The sequence below is a fragment of the Pleurodeles waltl genome, chromosome 4_1 (genome assembly GCF_031143425.1).
Source record: "Pleurodeles waltl isolate 20211129_DDA chromosome 4_1, aPleWal1.hap1.20221129, whole genome shotgun sequence".
Classification (NCBI taxonomy): Eukaryota; Metazoa; Chordata; class Amphibia; order Caudata; family Salamandridae; genus Pleurodeles; species Pleurodeles waltl.
In genome coordinates, this window is record NC_090442.1 from 733,428,462 (window position 1) to 733,453,740 (window position 25,279).

A 25,279-nucleotide genomic window follows, 5' to 3' on the forward strand; every position below is an offset into this window, starting at 1 on the left:
TTTGGCAGATGTTCTTCTACCACTTAACTGTATTTGTGACCCTTAGACTTTTCCCATGAGACAGATGTTAAAAATCAATGAAAGGTGTCTGAGATGCACATTTGTTCAAATTGTTGGGAGAAAGTTTTCTATGAGGTTTTGTTGAGGTTATGTTGGACCTGCAAATGGCTACATCAGCCATGTTTCTGTGAAGAAGAGATTGCCAGTGGTACTGAAATAGCAAAAGTAGTAAAAGGTCTGTGAGGCTTGCTGACCCACTTCCTATATAACGTGGTTATGGAGGATATTAATAACAAGTGCTGCCAATCAGGCAATTACCTCCAAAGCTAATTTTATGCAAGTTCCAGAAAGAGGGTATCGACATTAAACAAAAAAACAAAGGATAATCACAAGTGCCCAAGCAAATGAAAATAGATCATTACACATTTGTACAACTCTACGTCACCTAGACGCAACAGTGTTCCATGAGCCACTTTAAATTCTAGGATCAGCGTTTCTGTCCCTACTGGCTTTCTGTCCCACTAACCACAAACTGAAAAGAATTCTGCCTGCTGTTTATGAGAATGTTTTAAATATTTATTTTATTTCATTGACCCGATCTCTTTACACTGATTTATTTGCTATTTGATCTTTTCAAGGGTCTTCCAGGTCCTGTTGGCTACAAAGGTGATCAGGTGAGTCACAAATTAATGTTATCAACAGATAATTAAAAGGTCCAGTCACCCTATACAACTGTGTATCCGGTAGCATGGCCTCAAGATCAGTCTTGAAATCCGACCCCCTCCAACCAACGATATTAAGGGTCCTCTGGTACTTCATTAATAACTTATTTTTAATATAGCACTTCATAACACACTCTGTTTTTACTAAGAGATGTTACTATAATCAATGTATTGGCACTCAGCTTAAGGCCTGGGAATGAGTGAAGGCTTAGAGAGTAATGCCCAAATTAGCACTTGTTGCCTTTACATCACGGAAGAGGTCAGCGCCAATCATTAACTCATTGTAGGTTCCTAATGAGTCCTCCTCGTTTGCTTGTTAGACTTATAGGGTACAATGAGTCTGCTTTATCATATCTTTGTTTTTCATTCATGTTGACTCTGTGTACAGATATTTGTTTTCCATTACAGGGTAACCAAGGATTCCCAGGAGCTCCTGCCATAGGGGTAAGTACAAACCTTTTTTTCCTTATTAGCAATCACACACTCTTCCTCAAGATGAAAGGAGCTATTAAACTTTTTTTGTTCCAAGACTCATGGCACTGATATGCCCTGTTTTTTGATTTCTTATGTCATAAACCTTGGCAGGCCCTTGACAAAAGAATGTCAATCTCCTGCTACAGAGCATTCACCCACACTACATAGGCAGGATATTACAGGGGCCAATGTAATTTGTACACCAATTATGTCGACTTTCTATTCAATTTCGATTGCTTTGAAATATAAATTAATTTGAAAAAAAGCCAGCTGTCATTTGGACATACAGGGCTGTGTCATGTAAAGTGAGCACTCAGTGCGCTAACTTAAGACAGAGGGGCATATTTACAAGGAGCTGGCGTAGGGCAACGCCGCATGTATTTTTCGCTGTGCTACCCTACGCCAATTTGAAAGGGCAGGAATGCACTGTATTTAATAGATATGGTGCATTCCTGTCCTTACAGGTAGCATCAGTGCATATTTTGCTGCTGTAGGAAAGTGCCTCTTTTGAACATGGTTATTCCCCACTTTTTGCCTGATATCTGATGTGATTGTGATTGAAAGTACACTGGGTTCCTGCTAACCAGGTCCCTAGTGCTGCATCTCTTTCCCTAAACTGTACAATTGTCTCCCTAATTGGCAAATCCTTTAGCACTCTCTGTAAGTCCCTAGTAAATGGTATCCCTGGTACCTAGGGCCAGAGGTACTAAAGAGGGTCCCTAAGGGCTGCAGCACAAATTGTCCCACTCTAAAGGACCCCTCACCAAGGACATGACAGGCTGCGGGTCTTGGTGCAGACAAAAGTGAAAACACGACATAGCACACAGTCTGTGTGCCATGTCCCCTAATACTGCATGCAATATATGTATCACCCCTCTAGCAGGCCTAAGGCAGGATGCATTGTATTACACGTGAGGGCATATCTGCACGAGCCGATGTGCCCTTGCTATGTCTTTGTCAATTCTCAGACATAGTAAGTAGCCAGAGAAGCCAACTTAAATGCATCTGCTGGACACTGGTCAATACGAGTTCCCCAGCTACATGATGGTTTCACTGAAGATAGGGATGTTTAGTATCAAACATCTCGTATTAGTGAACCCACACTGACGCCAGTGTTAGCTTTACCAATACATGCAACCAGACGACACCTTGGAGGTACCCCCTGAAAACCTACCAGCCTCTGGTGTGATCTCTGACCAGTTTCTGCCAGCCTGCCATCTGAGACACTGTTCTGGACCTCTAGGGTGAAAGCCTTCTGCTCTCAGGAGACCCAGAACAAAGCCTGTCTGGGAAGGGGGTATAACACCCACTGGATGATCCTAGCTTTCCTAAGGTGGCAAGCCTCAAAGGGCTGGACAGATTCCATTTGGTACCTGTACAGTTGAGAAAATTAGCTAGTCAGGTAAGCATGCCACCTCCTGGCTAGTACCACCCCTAAGGTGGGTACTGTGAGGTGGACCCGATTTTTGTGAGGTAGCCATTTTTTAGATGGTGTACCTAGGATTTGTGGGACAGGGTTATACCCACTTCCCACAGGAAGTGGTCATATAGGGGGCAAAGTGACCCCAATGGTCAGTAGCCCATTGGCAATTACCCTATACACCCCTAATACCCCTAATTTGAGCGTTTAGGGGATGTCCTGGCACCAGAGAGGCAGATCCCGGCTGACCTGAAGAAGAAGGATACTCCAGAGATGCAAAAGACAAGAACTGAGGATCCGTGACGGACTCTACACCAACCCTGCCAGCCTGCCCGTGGACTTTGACAGTTGCAAGAAAGATACTTTGTTCTCCAGCTGCGGAAACTTCCAAAAGTCGGGGAAGACTGCCAGACTGCACCCCAGCACAAGGAACTCCTGTGGAGTAGCGGAGCTGCTCCCCTGCATCCTTGCAAATACCCAGAACCGATGAAGAGGACTCTGGACCACCAAAACCGCCGCTGGACAGCCCCACTGCACCAAACCTCCCAGCCCGTGTTGAAGTGGGCCAATGGTTCCAATGTGGTCCCAGCCTCTCCAGGGACAAAGTCCATTGTGGGTTTCCCCACTGCGAACTTCATTTCAATGCATGTAGTCTCTTTGTGCAGGCTCCCCCTCAACTGCGACCACCTCCGGTGACGGCGACCCGCAGGGTCCACTGCACCTGTGCACCCAGATGCCATGGACTGAGGAGAAGAGGACCACTGTTGTCTCTGCATTCCCCAGGCTCATGAGACTTGAGCCCATTTGTTGGTACACCCCGTCTAGGCCTTCAGCCTGTTCTGTGGGCCCCCCCTCTGCAGCGATCGGTGACGGACATTCAACAGTTCAAGAACCCTCTGCATCCAGATGCCCAGGACTGAGGAGAAGAGGACCACTAGTGTCTGTGTGTCCCCGAGCATTGCAAGACCTGAGCCCATTTAGTGGCTCACCCAAACTGGATGCCTGGTCCTAGCCTGCAGCCTTTTGTCGCAGTGACGATCTCCATTGGAATGCATTGGCACCCAACGCTGTTTTCCACACTGCACCCGGCCGCCCCTGTGCCACAGAGGGTGTAAGGTTGGTGCTGCCTTGAATCGTGCCCACTTCTCACCTTAACACCAGGAGATTGGTCTTGTAAGTCGCTGTACTCTACCTGATTGCAGAACTTGTTTTTCCTCCTATATGTCAACATTGCCTAACTCAGAAGTGAGAAGAAGTCTTTTTTTAAAACATACTTACCTGAATGATTTTTCACTGATGCCTAAACATATATAAAGATTCCTGCTATTTTTATAAATTTGTGTGGATCTCCTTTTTGAGTCCTGTGCCTCATTCATTGAGTATTGTGAGTATTTGTAGATGACTTTGACTCCTCTGTGTTAAGCCTATGGCTGCTTGGCCACACTCCCCCTAAACAGAGCAATTTGGGATTGCATAGAAAGCCCTGTCTACTCACTGGGGATCCCTTGAACCCTTTGCATGGTATTCACATACCGCAGTGACGTTAGGCAGCTTCCTACAGCTGCTTAGCCCCAATGTAGGTGGCACTAGGCAGCACCATGGTGCAATGGTGTTTGCGTTGTTGGCAGGTTTGTTTTTGTGCAGGAAGGGGCACCTTGCTTCACAATAACAATCCAGAGAGGTGTTTTCTTCTTTCTACATGTGTTGAAGAATGCAGCACACACGAAAAGAGGAAAAAAGGAGAAGAAATAAAGGTATTGCTACTCATTACGCCTCCCCTTGGGGTACAGTTTTGTCATATTCCCAGGTTTACATATCCTTGAAAATCTGGGAATGCGTCAAAACCCATGGGTGTTAGGTGAAAAAACCCAACGCAGTGCCCATGGATCGCCCACCCCCTCCCCCGACGCAATGTAAGGCAGCGCAGCCAATACAATTGAAACATGAGGGCATACCATAATAGTAATAGTACACAACACAACAAAAACACATTACAGTAATATTGCATAGAAACACAGCAGCACAAAAGAACATATCACCACAAAACAAAATGCCATACAAGAGAAAGGTATACAAATGTTCTTGTGACACTTTACCACCTCCAGATTCTTGTTTTCATAAAACTTTGGCACGCACAAATTGCCTTGACATACCACCAAAAACATAGAATGGTGGCAGGTAAAAACATTTGTGATAGGTCTGAAGTTCATAGGAGTATTTTTTCAATAAATAATCAAGAAACACTATACCCCACTTCAAGTTGCCAGCCCACGTACGAAATCATTTGTTTATAACTAAAGGTGCAAACTGCATGCAAAATCCTCCACACCCATACAATCTGCGAACATTCCTGGCTGTTTTCAATTAACTTTACTCATTCACCCTCTCTCACACTGCAGCTATGTTAGTCTTCTGACATTTTCATTTCTGAAAAAAAAATTCCGATCATCAGTCTTGTGGAAAAAGCATGTCAATGCATTTACAATCCTTTCTTAGTGAGTATAGAATTTGTTATTATATTGCTGTAAAGCTGCTTTTAATGTCGCCCTTGATGTCAGAAACCGTTGCCTTTCAATCAGACAGGTATAGTTCCTGGACTTTGCACTTCACCAACAAGCTTACCTCGATTTCTTCCTCTACAGCTGAATGCTGCGCTCGAGCACGGCGTGACTTCAGGTTGCAGGGAATTCCTTTCCATTTTTTCACTATCATACTGTGACACCTGGAAAACGGAGCAAAGTCCTTCATTCAACTATAACCAGATGACCCGATGTAAGGTGCACGAACAGTAGCGTAGCTGGGATTCCAAGAGCCCCTGTGCAATCGAAGAAAATGGCCCCTTTTAACTCTGTTGTGGCAGAAAGTTACAGCAGTTATCAGGGTTCAGAGGGCTTGGGTGCCCCTGAGCGGGTAATACTGCCAGCCAGTCTTGTACAGTCCAGTAAAACAAGTGAGCACTGGTCCAGAGTTACGGTGGGAAACAAGAACATATTCCTGCTGCCGTACATGGTTCTTTATCATAGTGCCCCTTTCTTTGGAAAATATTTAACAACTTTGTGCTTCACAAAGCTGGTAGCATTCTTTAAAAAATCTACACGAAGTTGCAAAGCACTATATGATTGCACCCTCGCGCACCGTTACTTGTGTGCCCAACGTAGACAACTTACTTTCAAACTGACCTTCGAAGAGTATAGACATCTCCATGGCTTATACCATGAAAACCACGCTTTGGTGGCCAGGTTGCTCTGTACAAACCACAGGACACCAGAGAAGCTGTGATATGACATTCCTCTTTTTAAAGTTGTGTGCTACTTTTTGAGTGAGGAAGAATACCATGTTGGTCACAATATATTTACTGTGGTTCCAAAAGAACAAACAAATACAACAACCAGGCTTGCAGAGATCCCACCTTGGTTGATGGCTTCAGCACAGCACATGGCTTTTGTAGGAAAAGGAGGAACCATCCCTCAGTATCTTTTCTATACATCCTATTTGGGTTTACAGTGCGTGTAATGTTAAATACACTTTTTTTTTAAGAATGGGGAGCAGCAAAAGTAGTGCCATGATTTAGGGCGAGCATCTGAAGGAGAAATCTTGTGATCTTCAAATTGTGATAGTGTGTGTCAAAGTGGGGAAATCACAACTCAATTGACGGAAATGGGGGCCATCCTCTAAATATCTTTAAAATCGTTTGAGCTGACCCTGGTAACACTAGGCCCTAGATAGAAACATGTGCTGGTTTATTGCTAGAGGATGCAGAGTCCTAAATCTTAGGTGGATGAATGCATGCAAGTGCTTGCTCACTGCTACCCGGATGGCAAAGTGATATAACATTTAGATGGATAAATGCATGCAAGTGCTTGTTTTGTGGTACTTACGATGTTGGGGATCCTAAAATATAGGTGGGCATATGAATGCATATTCATGGCCAGTAACCCTGAGCCAGAATGAGCATAAAGTTCAGATGGTTGAATTAAAGTTCACAGTTTTACAGGTCAAGCATAGATCTTCAGTCCAGATGGATGATTAAATAAATGTGCTGGTTCAGTGGTACGAACCCACCCATTAATGCTTGAACATTTTCTGAACTGTAATTGTATGTTTTCTGAACGTTTTGTTCCAATGTATTGTGAAGATCTTAGTTACAGAGTACGGTGGGTACATAATGTGGCTATTTAGTTGTCTCTGAGATTCAGAGGGGCATATTTATACTCCGTTTGCGCCGAATTAGCGTCGTTTTTTTCGACGCAAATTCGGCGCAAAACTAACGCCATATTTATACTTTGGCGTTAGACGCGTCTAGCGCCAAAGTATGAGGAAAGAGCGTCATTTTTTTGCGTGAACGCCTTCCTTGCGTTAATGAGATGCAAGGTAGGCGTTCCCGTCCAAAAAAATGACTGCGACACAAATGCGTCGTATTTATACTCCCGGGCAAAAATCACGCCCGGGAGTAGGTGGGGCAAAAAACCCCGCATTTGCACCTCTTTTTAACGCCTGGGTCAGGGCAGGCGTTAAGGGACCTGTGGGCTCAAAATGAGCCCACAGCTGCCCTCCCATGCCCCCAGGGACCCCCCCTGCCACCCTTGCCCACCCCAGGAGGACACCGAAGGATGGAGGGACCCATCCCAGGGACATTCAGGTAAGTTCAGGTAAGTATAATTTTTTATTTTTTAAATATTTTTTTTTGGCATAGGGGGGCCTGATTTGTGCCCCCCTACATGCCTCAATGCCCAATGGCCATGCCCAGGGGACATAAGTCCCCTGGGCATGGCCATTGGGCAAGGGGGCATGACTCCTGTCTTTACTAAGACAGGAGTCATGTAAATGGCGTCTGGGCGTCGTTAAAAATGGCGCAAATCGGGTGGAGGCGATTTTTTAGCGTCAACCTGACTTGCACCATTTTTAAGACGCCCTAACGCCATTTTCCCCAACGCCGGCGCTGCCTGGTGTATGTGGTTTTTTTCCACGCACACCAGGCAGCGCCGGTCTGCTAGCGCCGGCTAACGCCATTCAATAAATACGGCACCCGCATGGCGCTTCAGAATGGCGTTAGCCGGCGCTAAACTTTTTGACGCTAAACTGCGTTAGCGCAGTTTAGCGTCAAAAAGTATAAATACGGGCCATTGTTCCTTTAATTGATCTTCTGCTGGGAAGATACCTTATTTTTCAGTGATGTGCAAAGGCAAATCTCTGCCCTAAATTCTTGGTTCTGGTCCAAATACAAGAAAACTTTAGAACACTGTAGAGGTACGTTCAGTCACATAAAATAGAAATTGAAGAGGCCCCCTTCAGCTTAAACGTAGATTTTCAAGTCTTGATGGCTAATAGTTTGTATCTATTGCAGCATTCTCAGCACAGATAATCCCCACTTCAAGTATCCAAGTCTGTTCTCCCTGTCCTTATTCTTTTTTAGATGCAGTGGTTTATGTGGTCAGATTGTCACATGAAACCAGCCTTCTAGATGGAATACTCTGTGCTCCTCATTAGGTTGAAGCCTACCACACAGCACAGCTGTCTGGTTTGCTTATGACTTCTTGGGGTCATTCTGAAAGTTTCTGTGGGAATGCATTCTGTCCATTGCTGAGCATTGGCTTTGTGTTCTGTAACTCACATGTTCTGGCTTTCTATTTGCTGGCTTTATTTGTTTTAGGCTGTCCAGCTACAGTTCGTCCCTACCCTTGCCCAAACCTTGTTCACTGTATTTTTTCCACAATCTCCCTTTCTGTAAACAGGCCTTTAAATCTTGTTCTTATCTTGTCACATTTGCTGTGCATTCAAAGACAGAGGTCAATGTCAGCAGGCTCTGTCTTCCAAAGTAGCATGATGTTTACTTTTCTTTCTCTGACTTCAAAGTGAGACAATTTATGTTACTATCCTGATGATTACCCATGTGAGAGGACATGGTGTGAAATGTTTTTTTTCTAGCACACAGCAAAAAATGAACTGCGCTGATGTTTCAGAATATATCAGAATTAGTACAAATGAAGCACATTTTTTATAATTCTGAAGTGTGGTGGAAACAAATATTTAAATACAATCAAAACACATCAATACACTAGGTGATGACATTTGAACACATTATCATTTGTGTGAAGTAAAACCGTATTTTAGTGAAGATGTAATGGTCATTTAAACTGAAAATGTGTTGCCTGTAATGGCAGTTCGCTACCACACCATGCATACTCCACACTAAGCCACTCTATGCTACACCACTCTACAACACTCCACTTTACTCTACGACTTACCACTCTATTCTATGCCATTCACTCCATGACACAACATGCTGCTCCACTCTAAACCTCTCCAATTCACACCACTTAATCTACTCCAGTATACCCCACTCCACTCCAGTTTACCCTCCCAAACCCTCTCTACCCCACCCCACTATACACCGCTACAATCTACCCTAACCTACTTCAATCTGTCCCAGTCTACCCCACTTCAATTTACCCCACTCTACCCATGTACCGCATTCCACTCCAATCTACCCCAATCCGCTCCACTATGATCTACTCTAACCCACTCCACTCCAATTAACCCCATTCAATAGGCAATGTAATATGTATCAGTTGCCAAGGATTCCACTATCAGAGAGAACCCAATTAGGCGTACTAGCAGCAAAGGTTGTGGTAAAATGCACAGGACATGGCCAAAGGACATGGCCCATTGTTCCATTTTCTTTAGAGTCATTTTTAACTTCCAGATTGATCTCAGACTTCATTTAAAAATTTTTTTTTTACAAAAGTCGAGGTGGGGAAGGGGTGTTAGAATTCAGAGGTTAATCGCAGAAGTTTCTTTTTAAAATTAATATAAATAGCTTTCCACGTAATTTAAAACTTCATCATTAGTCACATTTGACAATAATTCCTAATCATTTCTGTTTTATTAAACATTTCTTTTTTATTATTTGTAATTATAAACACCCCTGCACCTCTATTTCAGTTAATTTTACGTTTTTACCTGTTCCCTACATTCAAACTATTTTTACTGTTGCTGTTCTGTGCACTCCTAATCCCTAAATGTTTGTGTTCGGTTTCTGATTTTTTATTATCAAATGTTTTTATGATTCAAGTTTGATACCCTAACATATTTGTAATGTAGCGTGAATGGCCTGGAAAAAATGACATGTTCCTAATTCAAGATGCCTGGAAATTCTACATAAAGAGAGAATCCATGGGTATTTGGTACTATGTGAATAATGGTGAAGTGGTGCACATCCAGCATAATATCGCTGATGTTATACATTGTTGAGTGCTGTGCTGCAGGCCAATCACAGAAGGATCACACTTTTGGTCTCTCCACAGGTTGTGGGTCCCACTGGGAAAAAAGGAGGCAGGGTAAGTTTGCCTTATTTATGATTAAATCAATCTTGAATACGTTTTATGGCAATAATCCCAGCAATGAATAAGAAGTAACAGAAATCTTCCCTTGCACCTAGCAACGTCCTTCACATTTCTTCTCACCTAGCCAGCATGAAAAGCCTAAGCAAAATACTTCCATGCCAAACCTAATTAGTGAAACGTATTTCCAAGTGCACTTTTCCTCCAATCTTTGCCCACCTCTTGCCACCTCTCCCCCCGCCCCGGGGAAGGGAGGGAAAGGAATGGGGATGAGGTGGACCACCCTGGAGGATGGTGAACATGTATGGTCCTTGGCATCTTTGGAAATTAACAAGAAGTGTAGACCCAATCTTAAATAACTTTTTTCCATGCCTCATTTCATCTCTGTCTGCCCACCTAACAAGATTACAGAAACTGTGGTGGGGGGCTAGCTATTTTGCTAAGTGTGTGATGGGTCCCAGGTCTTCCCTTTAGGAAACCAATACCCTAGTAAAGTGCCATAAAACATGGGACAGGCCCAGTTTTCCATTTTTTTAGTTTAAGAACTGTATGTTTTGATTATTTCGGGGCCCATACATCCATTATTGACTTGAATAGCTGGTTGCAACCAATTATCTGAAATACTTGCTATTTCAAGAATGATGCACATCATTGCTATAGCGTATCAGATGAAGCAGGACATTAAGAAGCCTCAGAGGCCACTTCAAGACCACATGTTGAAGCAAGCTACCTTTGACCCCAAATCTTCCATGCAATTGTTTGGATAGTAAACAGAAATTCAGCCAGAAATTCACAAATTGTGGCCTTGTCTCTGCGTGACTGAGAGAGAAGCCCCTGCGGTCTGTTCCCTTTCAGTCACCAGATGAGGTCTGTAAAAATCGAGTTTATTTTGTCATGAAGTGATATTGATACTGACTTACTTTCCTTGCAAAACAAATACTCAACTTCCACATTTTTGACTAGTCTTTCGATTACAACCATAACCACCTCATAAGCTTTGCAGCAACCCCAGGCATACACATGTTGGGGGTTGCTTCACCATGTCTAATTTTCCACCTTCATTCACCCTGAATAGTTGATTGCACAAGAATATAACACCCTTCTTACAACAAAGCCACATCATCCAAGAATTTGTTTAATGTCAAAATACGAATATCAATACTAAGAGTATTGTGTTAAAAACTCTTTATACCCAAGTCAATTTAAGAATACAGCTGTTATAGTTCCTGGGCTTAACAATCAATTGTGTGCTTCAATTCAGTAAGTCTTGGAAAAGAAGCAAACTCTGGGCAGATTGGATTAGCTCATCCTAACATATCTGTCAATAACAGTTTACAAGCAATTTATGGCGTAAAACTAGTATGGATTTACCAAGAGTCATTTTGCACAAGAGAGGCTTTATTAACAAATCCTGGTGTATGAGCAATATGCAGGGCCTTTATTTGCAAACAAAAGTTGTACTTTACAGATACTATAGCTTGCAAAGATAGCCTATATTTTCTAGAGATATTATCTTATAGAGCCCACGGATACACTGACTATGTTTTTCAAATGGACCCCATGGTTTGCAAACACTGTATATATAGTTTTTAAACAAAGACTGCATTTTCTGAAGTCCGACAATCCTCTCAGGTACTATGGTTGTCAAGCACAGGCTGTAGTTTTAAAAAAGAGACCATAGTTCACAAACAGATACTGTGGATTACAAACAGACACAATAGCTTCCACCTCATTGATGGAGAATCAACTACTCTCCTTTGAGATCCCCTTCTACCTTCGGGAGTACCTTACAAATCCAGAACAACTGCTGCTGTTGTGGGTGCTCTGCAGGCTGAAGAGTTTATCAAGTGGGTACCATGCTTATTGTGCCAGCTCGGAAACAATTTTTCAAGAATATATTCCAAAATAAAAGTTTGCTCTTGAAAAACAAAAATTCAATGGCCCTCACTCTCAGAGAGTTTTCTCACTTCCCCTGGGAGTCATTGATGCATTTCCCTGCTAAGGATTGACATGCCTTGCATGGTTGTCCAAGGCAGGGAAATCTATTGAAGGTTGTGTAGGAAAGTCATCATTTTTGCCCTGATCACCCCCTTTATTTGACTAATGCTGGTGGTTACCGACTCTGAATGTGCCCTGGGCTCTGCTAACCAGGCCCAAGACCAGTGCTCTGTCCTCCTAAGGTATATGGTAGTTGGTATACTTCGAATTAACAAAGACAACCTACCTGTAAACTCCCCATATATGTAGTAATGCATGTAGGTTTTGAGACCCCAGTGGACGTTATGCTCTTATGGGTGCAGTGCTGTGATATCTGTCATTTAAAGCCAGGCTGGCATTGTAGGTTGGTTTTAAAATAAAACTAGATCCAAATTCAATTTTGGAATTCAAAGTACTTCCAAAGCTCAAAACTTGGTTTTTATAACTTCAACGTCACCCTAAGGTCTGCCCTAGGTGTTCCAAAGGGAGGGTGCATTGTTATTAAATGCAGGGACATTACTAAATATATGTTATATGCCTTGGTAAGAAAAAACTGCCAAAGTCATTTTTTCCTATTCTAGTGCTGCTAACCCCATAGGATGGGAATGCTTTATTAAACTAATAAACTAATAAACTTTGATTGTAGCTAGCTAGAAATATCGTTCAAAGTATCAGAATAATAGTTACAATAAATCACAAAACTTGCACACGGTTGGAATATTATAACTATCACAGTAAAGTATTTTTAGAAATTACTATCTCTAAGTTCCCTAAAGCAGCTCTCTTCCAGCCTGTTCTGATTGGTCAGTCTTTTACAGCCTGAGCCAAGCTGCTCTCTGAGTAGGTGTGAAGTGACCGTGGGCTGCAACATTACACCCATGTGGGGGAGATTTGCTTCCTGGAGAACCCAGGGAAGAGGATGGGGTCTGGGGAGATAAGCTGGACTTCAAAGGCAGGAGCCTCTGCAGAGAACAGATTTCACAGGACCCAGACCACCCCACTTCCTTTATCTCTAGCCAGATGGGAGGCCCCCTAATTAAATTAAGAGAGGGTCTGGAAGGGAAGTGTAGTCAGTTGTTAGCCACACCTCTGGACTGGGTTGCACAGACACACAAACAAAGGAGAGAATTTCTCCATTTTGATTTTTGGGAGAACAGTGCATTCTGGGTCAAACATATGCTACACTTCATAGTGGTCATAGAGGGGGGTAGCCTTACCCCTACTGGTGGGGATGCTACCCCTCCTGCCAGTGCAAAATGGAGGATAAATATAGAAGGGCTGCAGGAGCTCCTCATATCACTGCCTGGAACATCAGAAAAAGGACTGCCCTGCTGGACGATTGGACTGCAACACAGAAGACTTGCACTCAGAAGGACTGCACCTACAAAGGACTGTCTGACTCAAAGCAAAAGGAGTGGACTTCTTCTTGATCAGCAACAGATACAAAAGAGCTGGAAGGAGTCACCTGCAAAGCCAAAGAGAGGAACACACTAGCTGACCAGTTGCAGCTGTATTTTCCCTACTGCACAGGTGCATTTTGGTAAATTGAATCCTAGCCCCCGAGAGAAAATCCAAAGTCTCTGAACCCTTGCCCTGAGCTAGTGGGTACTTGTTTTCCCAAAAGCAAGCAAGAAACTGCAAGAAGTTTGGAAACTTTCTGTAAAATTTTGCAGAAAACTTCCAGGAAGAGACTGGCTCGAAATAGTGAGTCAAACCTCTGTTGTCAACTCACAAATTGGCCTGACCATTCTGGTTTGTCCCACCAAAAGTTCTGGAGCTGATCTCTGTCTAGGACAAAGACATTTCCTCCACACTAGCAGATCATCTGACTGTATCCAATCGAAAGCAATATGATTAAAGGAAACAATCTTATGCATGAAAAGGTCCATATATTTCTGAACTTTGTCCACAAGGCTTTTTGGAGTCCCAAAAAAAAGGAATAAAGCTACAAAGCTAACACGCGTATGCATCTGAGACTTCCCCTTTTGTATTTAATTAACCTTATTGGTAACAGTTAACTAAGTAAACCACCACAATATCATTTGAAGAATATCATTACACCATAATATTGTCAACTGAATATTGAGCACCGAATTATTAACAAGGGAAATGTGTATAGTTAAATATAGGTTATTTATAAATATGTTACAGTTAGGACCATGTTTCTATTGAAAAAGTGTTTTTTTCACTTGTCTATATATTTGGCACCATTTGACGAATCTTTACAAAGTGAATCTTGTACATGGGAAGTTTCAGGGTGATCCGTCAAGCGGGGACAGAGAAAAAGGGGTTGTCGAAAGACGTGCATTTCCCATTATGGTTCCCTTAGGGATTTTAGACACAATTACAGCCTGAACTACTGGACGGAATTACACCAAATTTGGCAGAAAGGTAGCTCGTGGTCCAGGAAGAGTGTTTTATGTTATCTGGTGTGAATCTAGAGGCATGAAGGGTTTGTAAATAATAACAAGCTTGTGCAGGGAAATCCAGAGCTCTGATCGGCTGCCAACACTTCAACCAGGAAGAGTTGGCAAACAGCTTCATCCGAGTCCCACAAAAAATAAAATCTCTGATGCGGGGGACTCAGAGGGACCCACCCCAGGGCAAGAAGCATTTGAAAAAAAGTGTTTTTTTTCAGTGAATTTCTAAGGTTTTTTAATTCTATTTCCTAACTATAACATCCCTGTAAAAGTAGGATTTTTCAGTGAAACTATATATATAAGTGTGAGAGTGTCTGTGTGGGTGTGAGAGTGGATGTGACAGTGTCTCTCTGGGTGTGAGAGTGGATGTGACAGTGTCTCTCTGGGTGTGAGAGTGGATGTTAGGGTGTTTTTCTGGGTGATTGAATAGGTGTGCTACTGAACAGATTTACACCAAACCACCTAAAGCACAATCTGTGGAACAGTATCTAGCGTCATGCCAGATTTGGTGTAATTCCGTTCAGCGGTTTGGGCTGTAGACTTGTCTAAAGAATGTAAAGTCCCTATAGACACAGAATGGAGAAAAAGTGTTTTGTCACCCCTCCTTTATTCTGGTCCCCGCTTCACTAATCATCCCAAAACTTTCAATATAGCAGCTGAACTGACCAAAGTATACTTTTTGATAATTACATGAAGACTCATCAAATGGCGCCAAAGTTATTGGCAAAACAAAAAATGTTCAGTCGATGAATAAAGGTCCTAACTATAACTACCTATATATATATTTATATATATTTAGAGATACTTTATAGTTATGTGAAATGTCAGTTAAAGCATACAGTTTTAAACAAAACCACTGAAATTCACCAGTTAAAGTTTAGATCTGTCAGCTCTGCAGTGTGAAGTATACATATATTTTTAACTTTAATGTCATAAAGCATGTTGGACAGATTTACACCACATCACAAACAACACTTTTTCTGCATCAAGATCTAGTTTTCTGCCAAATTTGGTGTAATTCCATTCATCCATTTTGGTTGTAGCTGTACTTGATTTTCCTATGGAAAATTGCATGGTGATAATCTGTTTCGGGATTACCCTCCATTTTTCTCAGTATCCCTTGACTGATCACCCCAAATCTTTCCAGGAAAGAGCTGAGGCAGCTGAGACTTTTTTTGGAAAGAGTTGTGCAGATATATAAAATCTCCTGTGATACTTTAAATATCTTCAAAGTGTGTAGAGATAGGGCTAAGAATAGTAAAACTAGACTTATCTATATGCACCTACTTCTCAATATTTTTGTTTGTGGGTGTTTTTCACACAGTAGTACAGTTTAACAATATTCTTGAAATTATATTTCAACATACAGTAAACAAAGCTAGACTATGGCTTACAAACGTAGGATGTAATGTCCAAACAAAGAACATACATTACAGTTTTCAAAAGGAGCTTATGTTTTTCAAACATAGGTTATAATTAACAGAGAGAGGCAATTATTTAGATAAATAGGTTACAGCATGCTGAGAATATGGTTTAAAAACATATACTGCAATTTATTGAGATTATGGCTTGCAAAGAATATAGTTTACAGAGGCATTGCTTTACAGAAATACCTACTATTTAAAGATACTATAAATTACATAAATAAACTTCAGATTGCAAATGGAAACCGTGGTTTACAAACATAAGGTGTAGTTTGCAAAGTCTTTGTCTACAAAATTAGGCTATAGTTTACAAACAGAAGCTAGGGTTTACAGACATAAATAATACAGCCACTGTGAATTAGAGAAATAGGCTACAGTTAAAAAGTGAGGCTATGATTTACACATATAATTATATTTTATAGTTTACAGATATATAATCTACAGTTGACAAGCAAAGAGTGTAGTTTAGAAGGAAAAGCTATGATTTACTAGTGTAGGGTGTGGCTATAGTGACAAAATCAAAGGTTATTGATTACAAAACAAGCATATAGCAGGTAGAACACACAAAACATGCTACAGACTATAAAGAAAGAGATATATTTATTAATGAGTTTAACAAATACTTGTATCACCTGGTAAACAGAGGCTGCAGTTTACAAACCAATACTATTATTTTCAAATGCGTAATCTAATACACAGAGATTTCATTTTTCAATTGGTGACAATACTTTGTATACACTTTCTGTAGCTTCTAAACATAGACAGCATTTTATTGATTATATAATTTGCAGATACAGGTCTTTTCAAAATAGTATATGTTAGAAGTGGTTATAGTTTACTAGATGTGATGCATTCCAAAAATAAAAACAATACATTACAGAGAGAGACTACATTTTATCAAAGTGTGATACCTTTTACACTCAGCAGCTGTTCATTGCAAAACTAAACATATTACAAACCAAGGCGGTAATTGTCCTGCAATGCAACATTAGACTAAGGCTATAGTTTCCATAAATTATTTAGCTGGTTTACAAAAGCTATATTTTACAGTAATAGTATATTGTGCTGAAATAACTAATCTTTCTAAAGCAGACACTTTATTTTAGAAAGTGAGTTTCTATTGTAAATTTACTAAGAGAGCATACTTTACAAACAAGTGACATTTGTTTATACTAAAAGTACATATGAAATACATTTGCTTTGTTTCATATAAAGACTAGGTACTAAAAACAGCAATTGTTTAAATTGTTATCCTTGACAAAAGCATTATTTTATGAAGCCCGAATATAGTTAGCAAACAGGATGGAAATTTCAAGAAGGATGAACTTTACACAGATAAAGCCAACACTCTACAAACATAGAGGTTTGTTAACAACCACAGATAATAGTTTATACCAGTGAAGTAAACACACCAAGGCTGCAGTTCCAACTAACATTATCCATAGTTAACTCACAGATAAGGTTGTTTGCAAACATGGGTTCACATTTATATACAAAGGGAGTTATTTACTATGGTGTTGTGTAGGCAAGTGTGTGGCGCAAAGCAACACGAAGCATTACACCAATTTAAATACTATTATAAAAGTCTGTGGATGCAGAACAAGGTTTTGTGCCACTGTACAACAATTAGTACATAACCAATAACGTTTTATGTTTTCTGCCACTTGCTGTAGTTTACAAACGGAGATTTCCATTTTCAAAGGAATGAGATAAGAGTGGAAACCTTTTTTAAACTTCCCAGTTGTCTTCAGAGCTATAAAATAGTTCATGGTTTTAATATTTTAGTCTATATTTGATTTTGTGAGCTTGACTAAGGAGCAGTGGTTAAGGCAGCATGGAGAACTGAATTCACATGTACTCTCCTCCTCCATTGTCTATTGCTGGTGCATTGTATTTCCATGACATGCTACACTTAGTTGTACACCAGTTGCCTGGATAGTTTTCATATTATAGTTATAGCGTTCAATCATACTTGATCAGGAATATATTCTTGTACAGCAAAATTGGCACACAATATCCCACAGTACTCTTTAGTGAACCTTGTTGTATACCAAACAATGTTTATCCATAAGAGCTTTTATATAACCATGATTGATTGTGTTAATGTACAGGGTGATGTAGGACCAGTAGGTCCTCCAGGACCGCAGGGAAACAAAGGAGACCAAGGGGATAAAGGTGAAAAGGTAAGAACATCCTATATGTGTTTCCTGTTTGTAATGATATTCTGTAACACCATTTAATAAGCGCAAACTAAAAGTAAGCTATTTATGCAAATCAACACTGCTACAAAAGCTGTGACCCACTTTGCAGACTCACAATATCACCTTTGACTTTCTGCTTAGTGATGGTTATAGCATTGCATGGTATGGTTGCATATGCATAGTGTATCATACTCATGACAAGGGAACAACATTCTTTTGTGCAATCAAGTAAACTTTTACCATGTTTTGTTGTGCATGACTGGCAGACAATGGGATTATATTGTCACATTTCCATATGCTTTCCTGCTACAAGAGGAAAGATCAGTCTGATTGCCCTGGTCTCCTTTTTCTGGGTTTGCAAATGTTGTACATAACCTTGTACATGTGGCAGCTTTTATGGCATATTTTTATGGTGGCCACACCACACTGAAGTAGCGAATATTAAAAGAAGTTCAGCCCAAAAAGTTGGCTAAGACTTTTTTATGTTCTTCTAGGGAAGTCCTGGCTTTGGAATTCCTGGGCAGCCTGGACTTAAAGGAGATGCCGGTGAAAGGGTAAGCTGAGCTGCCAATATATTTCTCACAAGAAAGATCATGTGGCTAAGATAAATATATGAGAAGGGGTGAGTGGTGTGGAGATACTGCTAGAGTCAGGAGTATGGTCAGAAGATAATCAGTAGTGATGAAGGATCAAAGGAGCAACATGGACAAACAATAAATTATGAAGAAATCAAACATTTATTGAATTGCTAGAGATTGACAAAGATGTAAGGGTTCGAATGATGGAGTTTTGAGGAAGGATTTACAGTCATACTGGACAATGGAAGGACGAGTGAAGAAGAAGGGTTTGTAGTCCCCTGAGTAGTCAGATGGTTTAAGAGGTAGAGTGATGAGGATGGAGTGATGTTCACAGTAATAGAAAGATCGATGAATGGAACTTTAATGTATCCCTTCATTTCATTAGTGGTAGTTATGAAGTGAGAAATAGATCCCCGAATAATAGAGAAAGAATATTCATAGCGACAGGATATGTTGCCACCAAATGAGGGTACAAAGACTTGCAGAAGCATCTACAGTGTTAACCGAGGGTGGTAAGCATATAAGAATACAGAGGGTCAGAAATATAACATCACACTGGAATGAGGCAGGGGAGTGGATTTTTACAGAGTGAAGTCAATGCTTTTCTGTTAAGGTGGGGGGATGTGATGTGGTCAAGCTTTTTTTGATTGGTGATTAAATGAAGAAGATTGGCTTTGATAGGATGCCAGTTGGAAATCTGACAGTTCTTTACTAGACTGTGGAATAGAAGTTTGTAGGAGGAAGGAAGCGTTTGATTTTGGACAGTAATGTTAACCAAATGACTAATATGTGTGTGTTTATTTCTCGATATTGTTCCTAAAGAGTAGAGTGGGTACAAGAATGTTGTTGGTTTTAGCAAAGGATGATAGCCCAGGAAGAAGCTGTTTCATTTTGGATTGTAAAACCACTCCTGAATAATGAGCTGATGGTTCCTCCCCTAACAAAGTCTAACTCATTCTTTCTAGTGTGAAGCTTATGTTACACCACAAGCATGACCAGGGAAGTCATTTTAAAGGCATGTGCTGGACACTGGTCACTACGAGTTTCCTAGCTACATGATGGCTTCTCTGAATAGGGGGATGTTTGGTATAAAACATCTCAGATTAATAAACTCACACAGATGCCAGTAAGGTATTTATAAATAGAACTGCATGCACAGGGCACTTTAGGGGTGGCCCCTGGAACCCATCAGCTACTAGTGTATTGACTGACCGGTCCCGACCAGTTCATCCACCTTAGACACGTTTCAGGCCCCCAAGGTGAGAGCCATTGCTCTCGAGGGCCCAATACAAAAGCCTGCGCTGGGTGGGGGTTATTAGCACCGCTCCCAGGCAGGATGAGGAGCTTCAAAGGCATAGCTGCCTTTTTAATGTGACCAGGTCTCTCCCAATGGCAGAGATGACCGATCCCCATGTCCTGACCCCACTTTTGGCGGCAGAACAGGAGGGAAAATTAGTCAGATTAGGGGGTGTGCCCACTTAATGCCAGTCCCACCCTAAGGTGGACAAGCTGAAGTGAGCACTACTTTTTAAATTCCTCCATCATATTTGGATGGAATCAGGCCACTAGGGTTAGGGTTGGGTTATGCCCACTTCCCAGCGGAAGTGGTCCTAAGAAACGTGTAGTCACCTTGAAGGTGGTCAGCCCATTGGCTACCACCTGGCACTCCCTTTAACACTCCTAAATTGAGTATTAAGGTGACACCCCCGAACCTTAGAACTCAGATCCTGACAACCTATGAAGAAAAGGACACAGATGAGTTGCAGCTGCAGAAGAGGAAAAGAAGAAGCAGCTGACTTGGTACCAGTCCCACCAGCATGCTTGCTGACCTCGATGGACACTGCCCAAAAAGATAATTCATCCTGTAGCTGGACCTCCAAGTAACCCAGGAGGACTGCATGCCTTCCACAAAGACTCAGACTCTGTGAGCAGTGAATCTGCTCTGCAACAGAGTCTCAAGAAAGGACTCTGCAGTCTCTGGAACAGCAAAGATCTGACTCCTGAAGTGACCACTTAACTTGACGTCCTCGACCTGAGGTGAAGCAAACCAACGGTGTCAGCAAGGTTCCCCAGCTGTCCAGAGTCTGAGTCCACCAGGGTTTCAACTCTCTTGGACTCTCCCAGGTTGACTGCAGCCTCCCACACAGGCCCCGTCCCCCATGGCCTTTTGGTGAGAGAAAACCCAACACCTCCAGCAACCACTGCACCAGACGCCCACGCCCCAATCTGAGGTGGGTCACCAGTGCCAACGATCTCCACCGGCTCCCCTGAGCTTGTGCCCACCCTGATTTCACCCTTGCTGGACTCTCCAATGACACCTGCAGCCTCAACACAAAGGATCCCCTGATTGCGAGTGCTCCCGGATGGAGAAACCCGATGCCTAAGGACACCCCTGTATCCATTACCCCTGGGCCCTGGAGAAAAGGACCAAAGGTGCACTTACTTCCCTGAGCACCCCACATCTATAATCTACTTGTTTGTTGTCAACTGCCTTCCTAGACAGAGCCTGCAGCCTGCCTTCATGAGGATCAATTCCCACTAAAAACCATTGGGTACCTGACTCCTTGTTGTACCCCTGAACCCGGCCGCCCCAGTGCTTTCCAAGTGACCTGCTGGAGTGGTTCTGATCAGTGCTCAGTATTTACCTTAACTCTGTGAGCTTGGCCTCGTTGGTCATTAACAATGTGTTTGCTGAACTTTGTTTCCCGCCATAGGTTGAATTGCACTATGTCAATTTTTTAAAACTAAAAAGTATTGATGCTTAAAACGTACATACCTTATAATGAAGTTCTTGGGTTTAAAGTATATATAAACAAAAGTATTATTTTTTTAAATTGTCTCAGATTTATTCTTTGAGTGTGTTTCCCATTTATTGCCTCTGAGAGTACAATAAATGCTTAGCACTACCCTTTGATAAGCCTAACTGCTCACCCAAACTACCACAAAATGAAGCATTAGTCCCATCTACTTTTGCCTGTGCAAACCAACACATTGGCCGAACCTCCACAACCCCGTCTGGCCTGCCGGTGTGATCGCACTGTTGCGGCCGGCGGTGAGCACATCCAACCCGGCGGCTGGCCTCATACTGCTGTACGGATTATCAGGCTCCAAATCGCCAGGCTTTCTGTGGCAGTCACCCAGCCGCAAAAATCCTGGAGGCCACACACCCAGCGACAGGAATCTCCATTCCTATCACCAGCACACATGCATACATGTCCCCAAACATGCACACATACCCCCCACCCATCCACACACTCGCAAACACCCCCAACCCTTCATGCATGCATTCACATACACACCCATTCAACATACACATACATGCACTCAGACACCCCCACTCACTCACAAACATGCACACAGACATCCCCACTCACTCGCATTCATCAACACAGACATCCCCACTCACTCGCATTCATCAACACAGACACCCCCATACACACGCATTCACATTCACAGGCATACACGCTCGCATACACCACCCCTTCCCCCCTCCGTAGACACGCACCCACACACACAGACACCCTCCACCTCTAGCCCCACTTTCGGATGTCCACTTACCTTCTCCATCAAGGAGGACATCCGGGAGGGGATGGGTCCTGGCAGTCTTGCATTGCCAGCACCACCACTCCAGCAGGACTCCGCCAAGCCCTATTACGGCTTGTAATACAGCGGGCGGAGTCCTGCTGCCATGTCGGTGCAGCGGATGCAACCGCCTCCGCACCGCTGACCGCCAGCATGAGTGCTGGCGACTTTCCACCACAAATATGGCGGGTAGCTGCCAGCACTCGTAGTATGGCTGTCTGCAGACCGCCTGCACTGGAGGTCTAGTGGCGGGTTTGGCTTTGGCAGTCAGGGAAATTGACCGTCAAAGTCCAAATGAGGGCCAGTGTCTGTGGATTTATTTTTTCAGTCTAAGGTGCATACAATAACTCTAAATATCTTCAAGGTAGTGCAAGGGCTACGCACAGCAGAGCTATGAAACACAAGGCTGTAATTGCCTCTTTGTGTTTCCAAGCTCTGTTGTCATGAGTATATGCAGAGATGTTTTGAGCTAATGCATGCAGTTTACCAAGGTTTATTGAAGTCTTCATCTGCTTCTACTGTTTCAATATCACCCTAAAAGCATTACAGAGCTGTTTGAAATAATTTACCAGTGACTTTCTCTGCAGTTCAACTTGAGATCTGTGAGCACCTTTAAGAGAAACACCTTTCCTCACTTGCTTAGTGTGTACCAAAGCTCTAGTGACTTTTGATCTTCGCAGAAGTTAATTCACCTCAATTTGTGGCAATTCTTGAATGGTTGATGGTGACCAAAGAACTGGTCTCCTTACAGAAGTCTTTGCTATGCTTGACAGCGGCTAATCATCCGCATCTAAGTGGGAAATACATGTCATCTTGCATTATGATCTAAAGTGTTCCCTTGAGAATGAGAGTAGGTGAGCAGGACCAATCTTTCAAATCCTCAAAGCACTGACTAACTCCTAGTCAGCTCTGTTACAAGCCAGGCAGTGATACACATAGCATGGGGTAAAAAGCATCACGTTCAATAACGTAGCATATACTTGCTCTTTCTACAAATATGTTAAATAAATATACCTACCTGTAACCACTGACGTATTTTGTACAAATGTCGTCAGATAATGGTTCATAAGTGACATGTTTACTGTCATCTTTTTATAGTTGGCTGTTCATTACATTTTTCATATTTTAAAATAAACAGAGTTGATACAGGAACATAACGCACCACATCAGTAAGATACAGTTGTTGCTGGCACAAACCTAAGATTATAATTAGTTACCTCAAGAGAATAATTGTCTATGCAGAGAATTGATCAAAGTAGGGGTTTTGGAATCAGGTGTATTTTATTTTATGAAAGTTTCTGTTGGCAACATGAGTCTTGTTCAGGAATAATGAGATACATAAAATAGGCCTTTTGTCCCTTAAATCAGTATTGGCATTTATAGTAGCCTTATGGGGCGCCAGACATTTTTGGGTTGCGCAGATGTATTACTTTGTGTTCATTGTGACATTGAAGTTCAGGAAGGCAGCCTTTATGCCAACTCTTGTGACGTGTTATATTATGAGCACATGAGGGAGTGGTGTAGACAAAATATGGAGATTCAAGAGGTACATTCGCTGCAGGATATTGAATACCTCTAAAGTGCACTCATTTATCTTAAAGTACACACAGTTGAGAGGCACATTAAAGTAACTATATTTTCAAATGTTTATATCCAATTTCTCAGTCACATACGTTCTCAAATTCTGAAGACAGCCAAAACATCTTTCAAAGTCAATTGTTGTTTCGTCAGGGCAATAAGAATCTTGAAAAACAATTAGCACAACTCAAAGCCTGTAAATGTTGTCAACAAAAATATACAGTGCTGTTAATATGAGAATAAACGAGTAGAGTGTCTCATCGTAATAGGTGTGCAAAAACATCTAAAATGTTAACGTTACGGTAGTTGCCATTTATTCTGACTTCTGTTGTCTTATCTTATGGATAGATGACAATGTGCCTACAGCCTGCGCCATTGGTAGTGGGTGAGACCATGCAAATCAAGGCAAAATGTTTCTGGACTGCCCAAGGCAATCAGCAGTTAAAACTGTCTTTAGTAGGGAAACATGCTGTATTATTGACTGTGTAACTACTTTTGTTCTGCAGGGAAACGTGGGGTTGTCTGGCAAACCTGGCAGGAAGGTAAGTTTAAATGCATTTGATTTTGAAGGCATTGTCAGATTGTAAAATTAAAGGAATGGACAATAAAAGAGCAAAAAAAATAATTTCAATTAACACATTCCAGAGTCTTCTGGACAATCATTCCTTTCTTCCTCCTGGACCTTTTTTGACTTCTTTTTTACCCTAGCGTTACATAGGTTTTTATTTTCACTTGATGTGTGCTTTAATATTTGAATGCATTGGTATATGTATTCAGTATTTTGTGTTTTACTGCCTAACAAACATTCAAATAACAAAGCATAGATCAAGTGAAAGCAATAACCTAATTAAAGTGAGGGGAAAAGCACCTGATTCAAAAAAGCCCACGAGGAAGAAGAAAAAGCTTTTTGAGAAGACTTTAGGCTTGCCTTTCTCATTTTTGTTTATAGTTGGATAAAAAAACTGAATGTTGCTCCTTTGCATGCAGATGCCATTCTTGATTCTATCAAGTAATGTACTCATTGCAGCAAACACTTTCCACAACTGACTGACACAAAGCATGTTTTTTGTACTTGGGACAAAACGTTACTTCATAAGTGGATGCAAACTGTTACCTTTAAATAGGAAGAATACAGTAACAGTTGTAGTCAAGAGCCAATGGTGGCTACTCCAATGGGTAGTTTGAGACCTACAGGTAACTGCAAACTACCTAGAAGTAGCTCACCTGTGTGGTGCCCAGCTTGAGGAAAAAGTGTATATTTCAAGCACTCACAAGCTGATGTTTGAAAATAAATGGCTGCATTTCCAAAATATATATAAAAGTGATATTTGAGGGATAGATGATGTAGCATTGAGGAGATTCTTTACTAATAGTATAACCTTATATCAGAGGCATTACATGTATGACCTTTATGTATTACCCTTGTACAGGCATTCCAAATTATTTAAACCCTTTTCACATTACTGCTGATAACCTTGCCTGGTGTACTGAGGTGATCACTTTTGGTAATTTTGCATATGGTGGTCATTAATGTAATCTTGCATAAGCTGCCCACTAATGTAA

The 25,279-nt window shown here is 41.7% G+C and overlaps 1 protein-coding gene across 1 annotated transcript in view; it reads left to right on the forward strand.

Moving 5' to 3' along the window:
• LOC138288093 (collagen alpha-1(VII) chain-like) overlaps nt 1-25,279 on the forward strand; it is a 963,348-nt gene that overhangs the window by 401,444 nt on the left and 536,625 nt on the right. The window contains exons 43-48 of the mRNA XM_069229319.1: nt 639-674; nt 1,131-1,166; nt 9,921-9,953; nt 17,889-17,960; nt 18,473-18,532; nt 24,223-24,258. Coding sequence (XP_069085420.1) covers nt 639-674; nt 1,131-1,166; nt 9,921-9,953; nt 17,889-17,960; nt 18,473-18,532; nt 24,223-24,258 — 273 coding nt within the window. The remainder of the gene's footprint in view (nt 1-638; nt 675-1,130; nt 1,167-9,920; nt 9,954-17,888; nt 17,961-18,472; nt 18,533-24,222; nt 24,259-25,279) is intronic.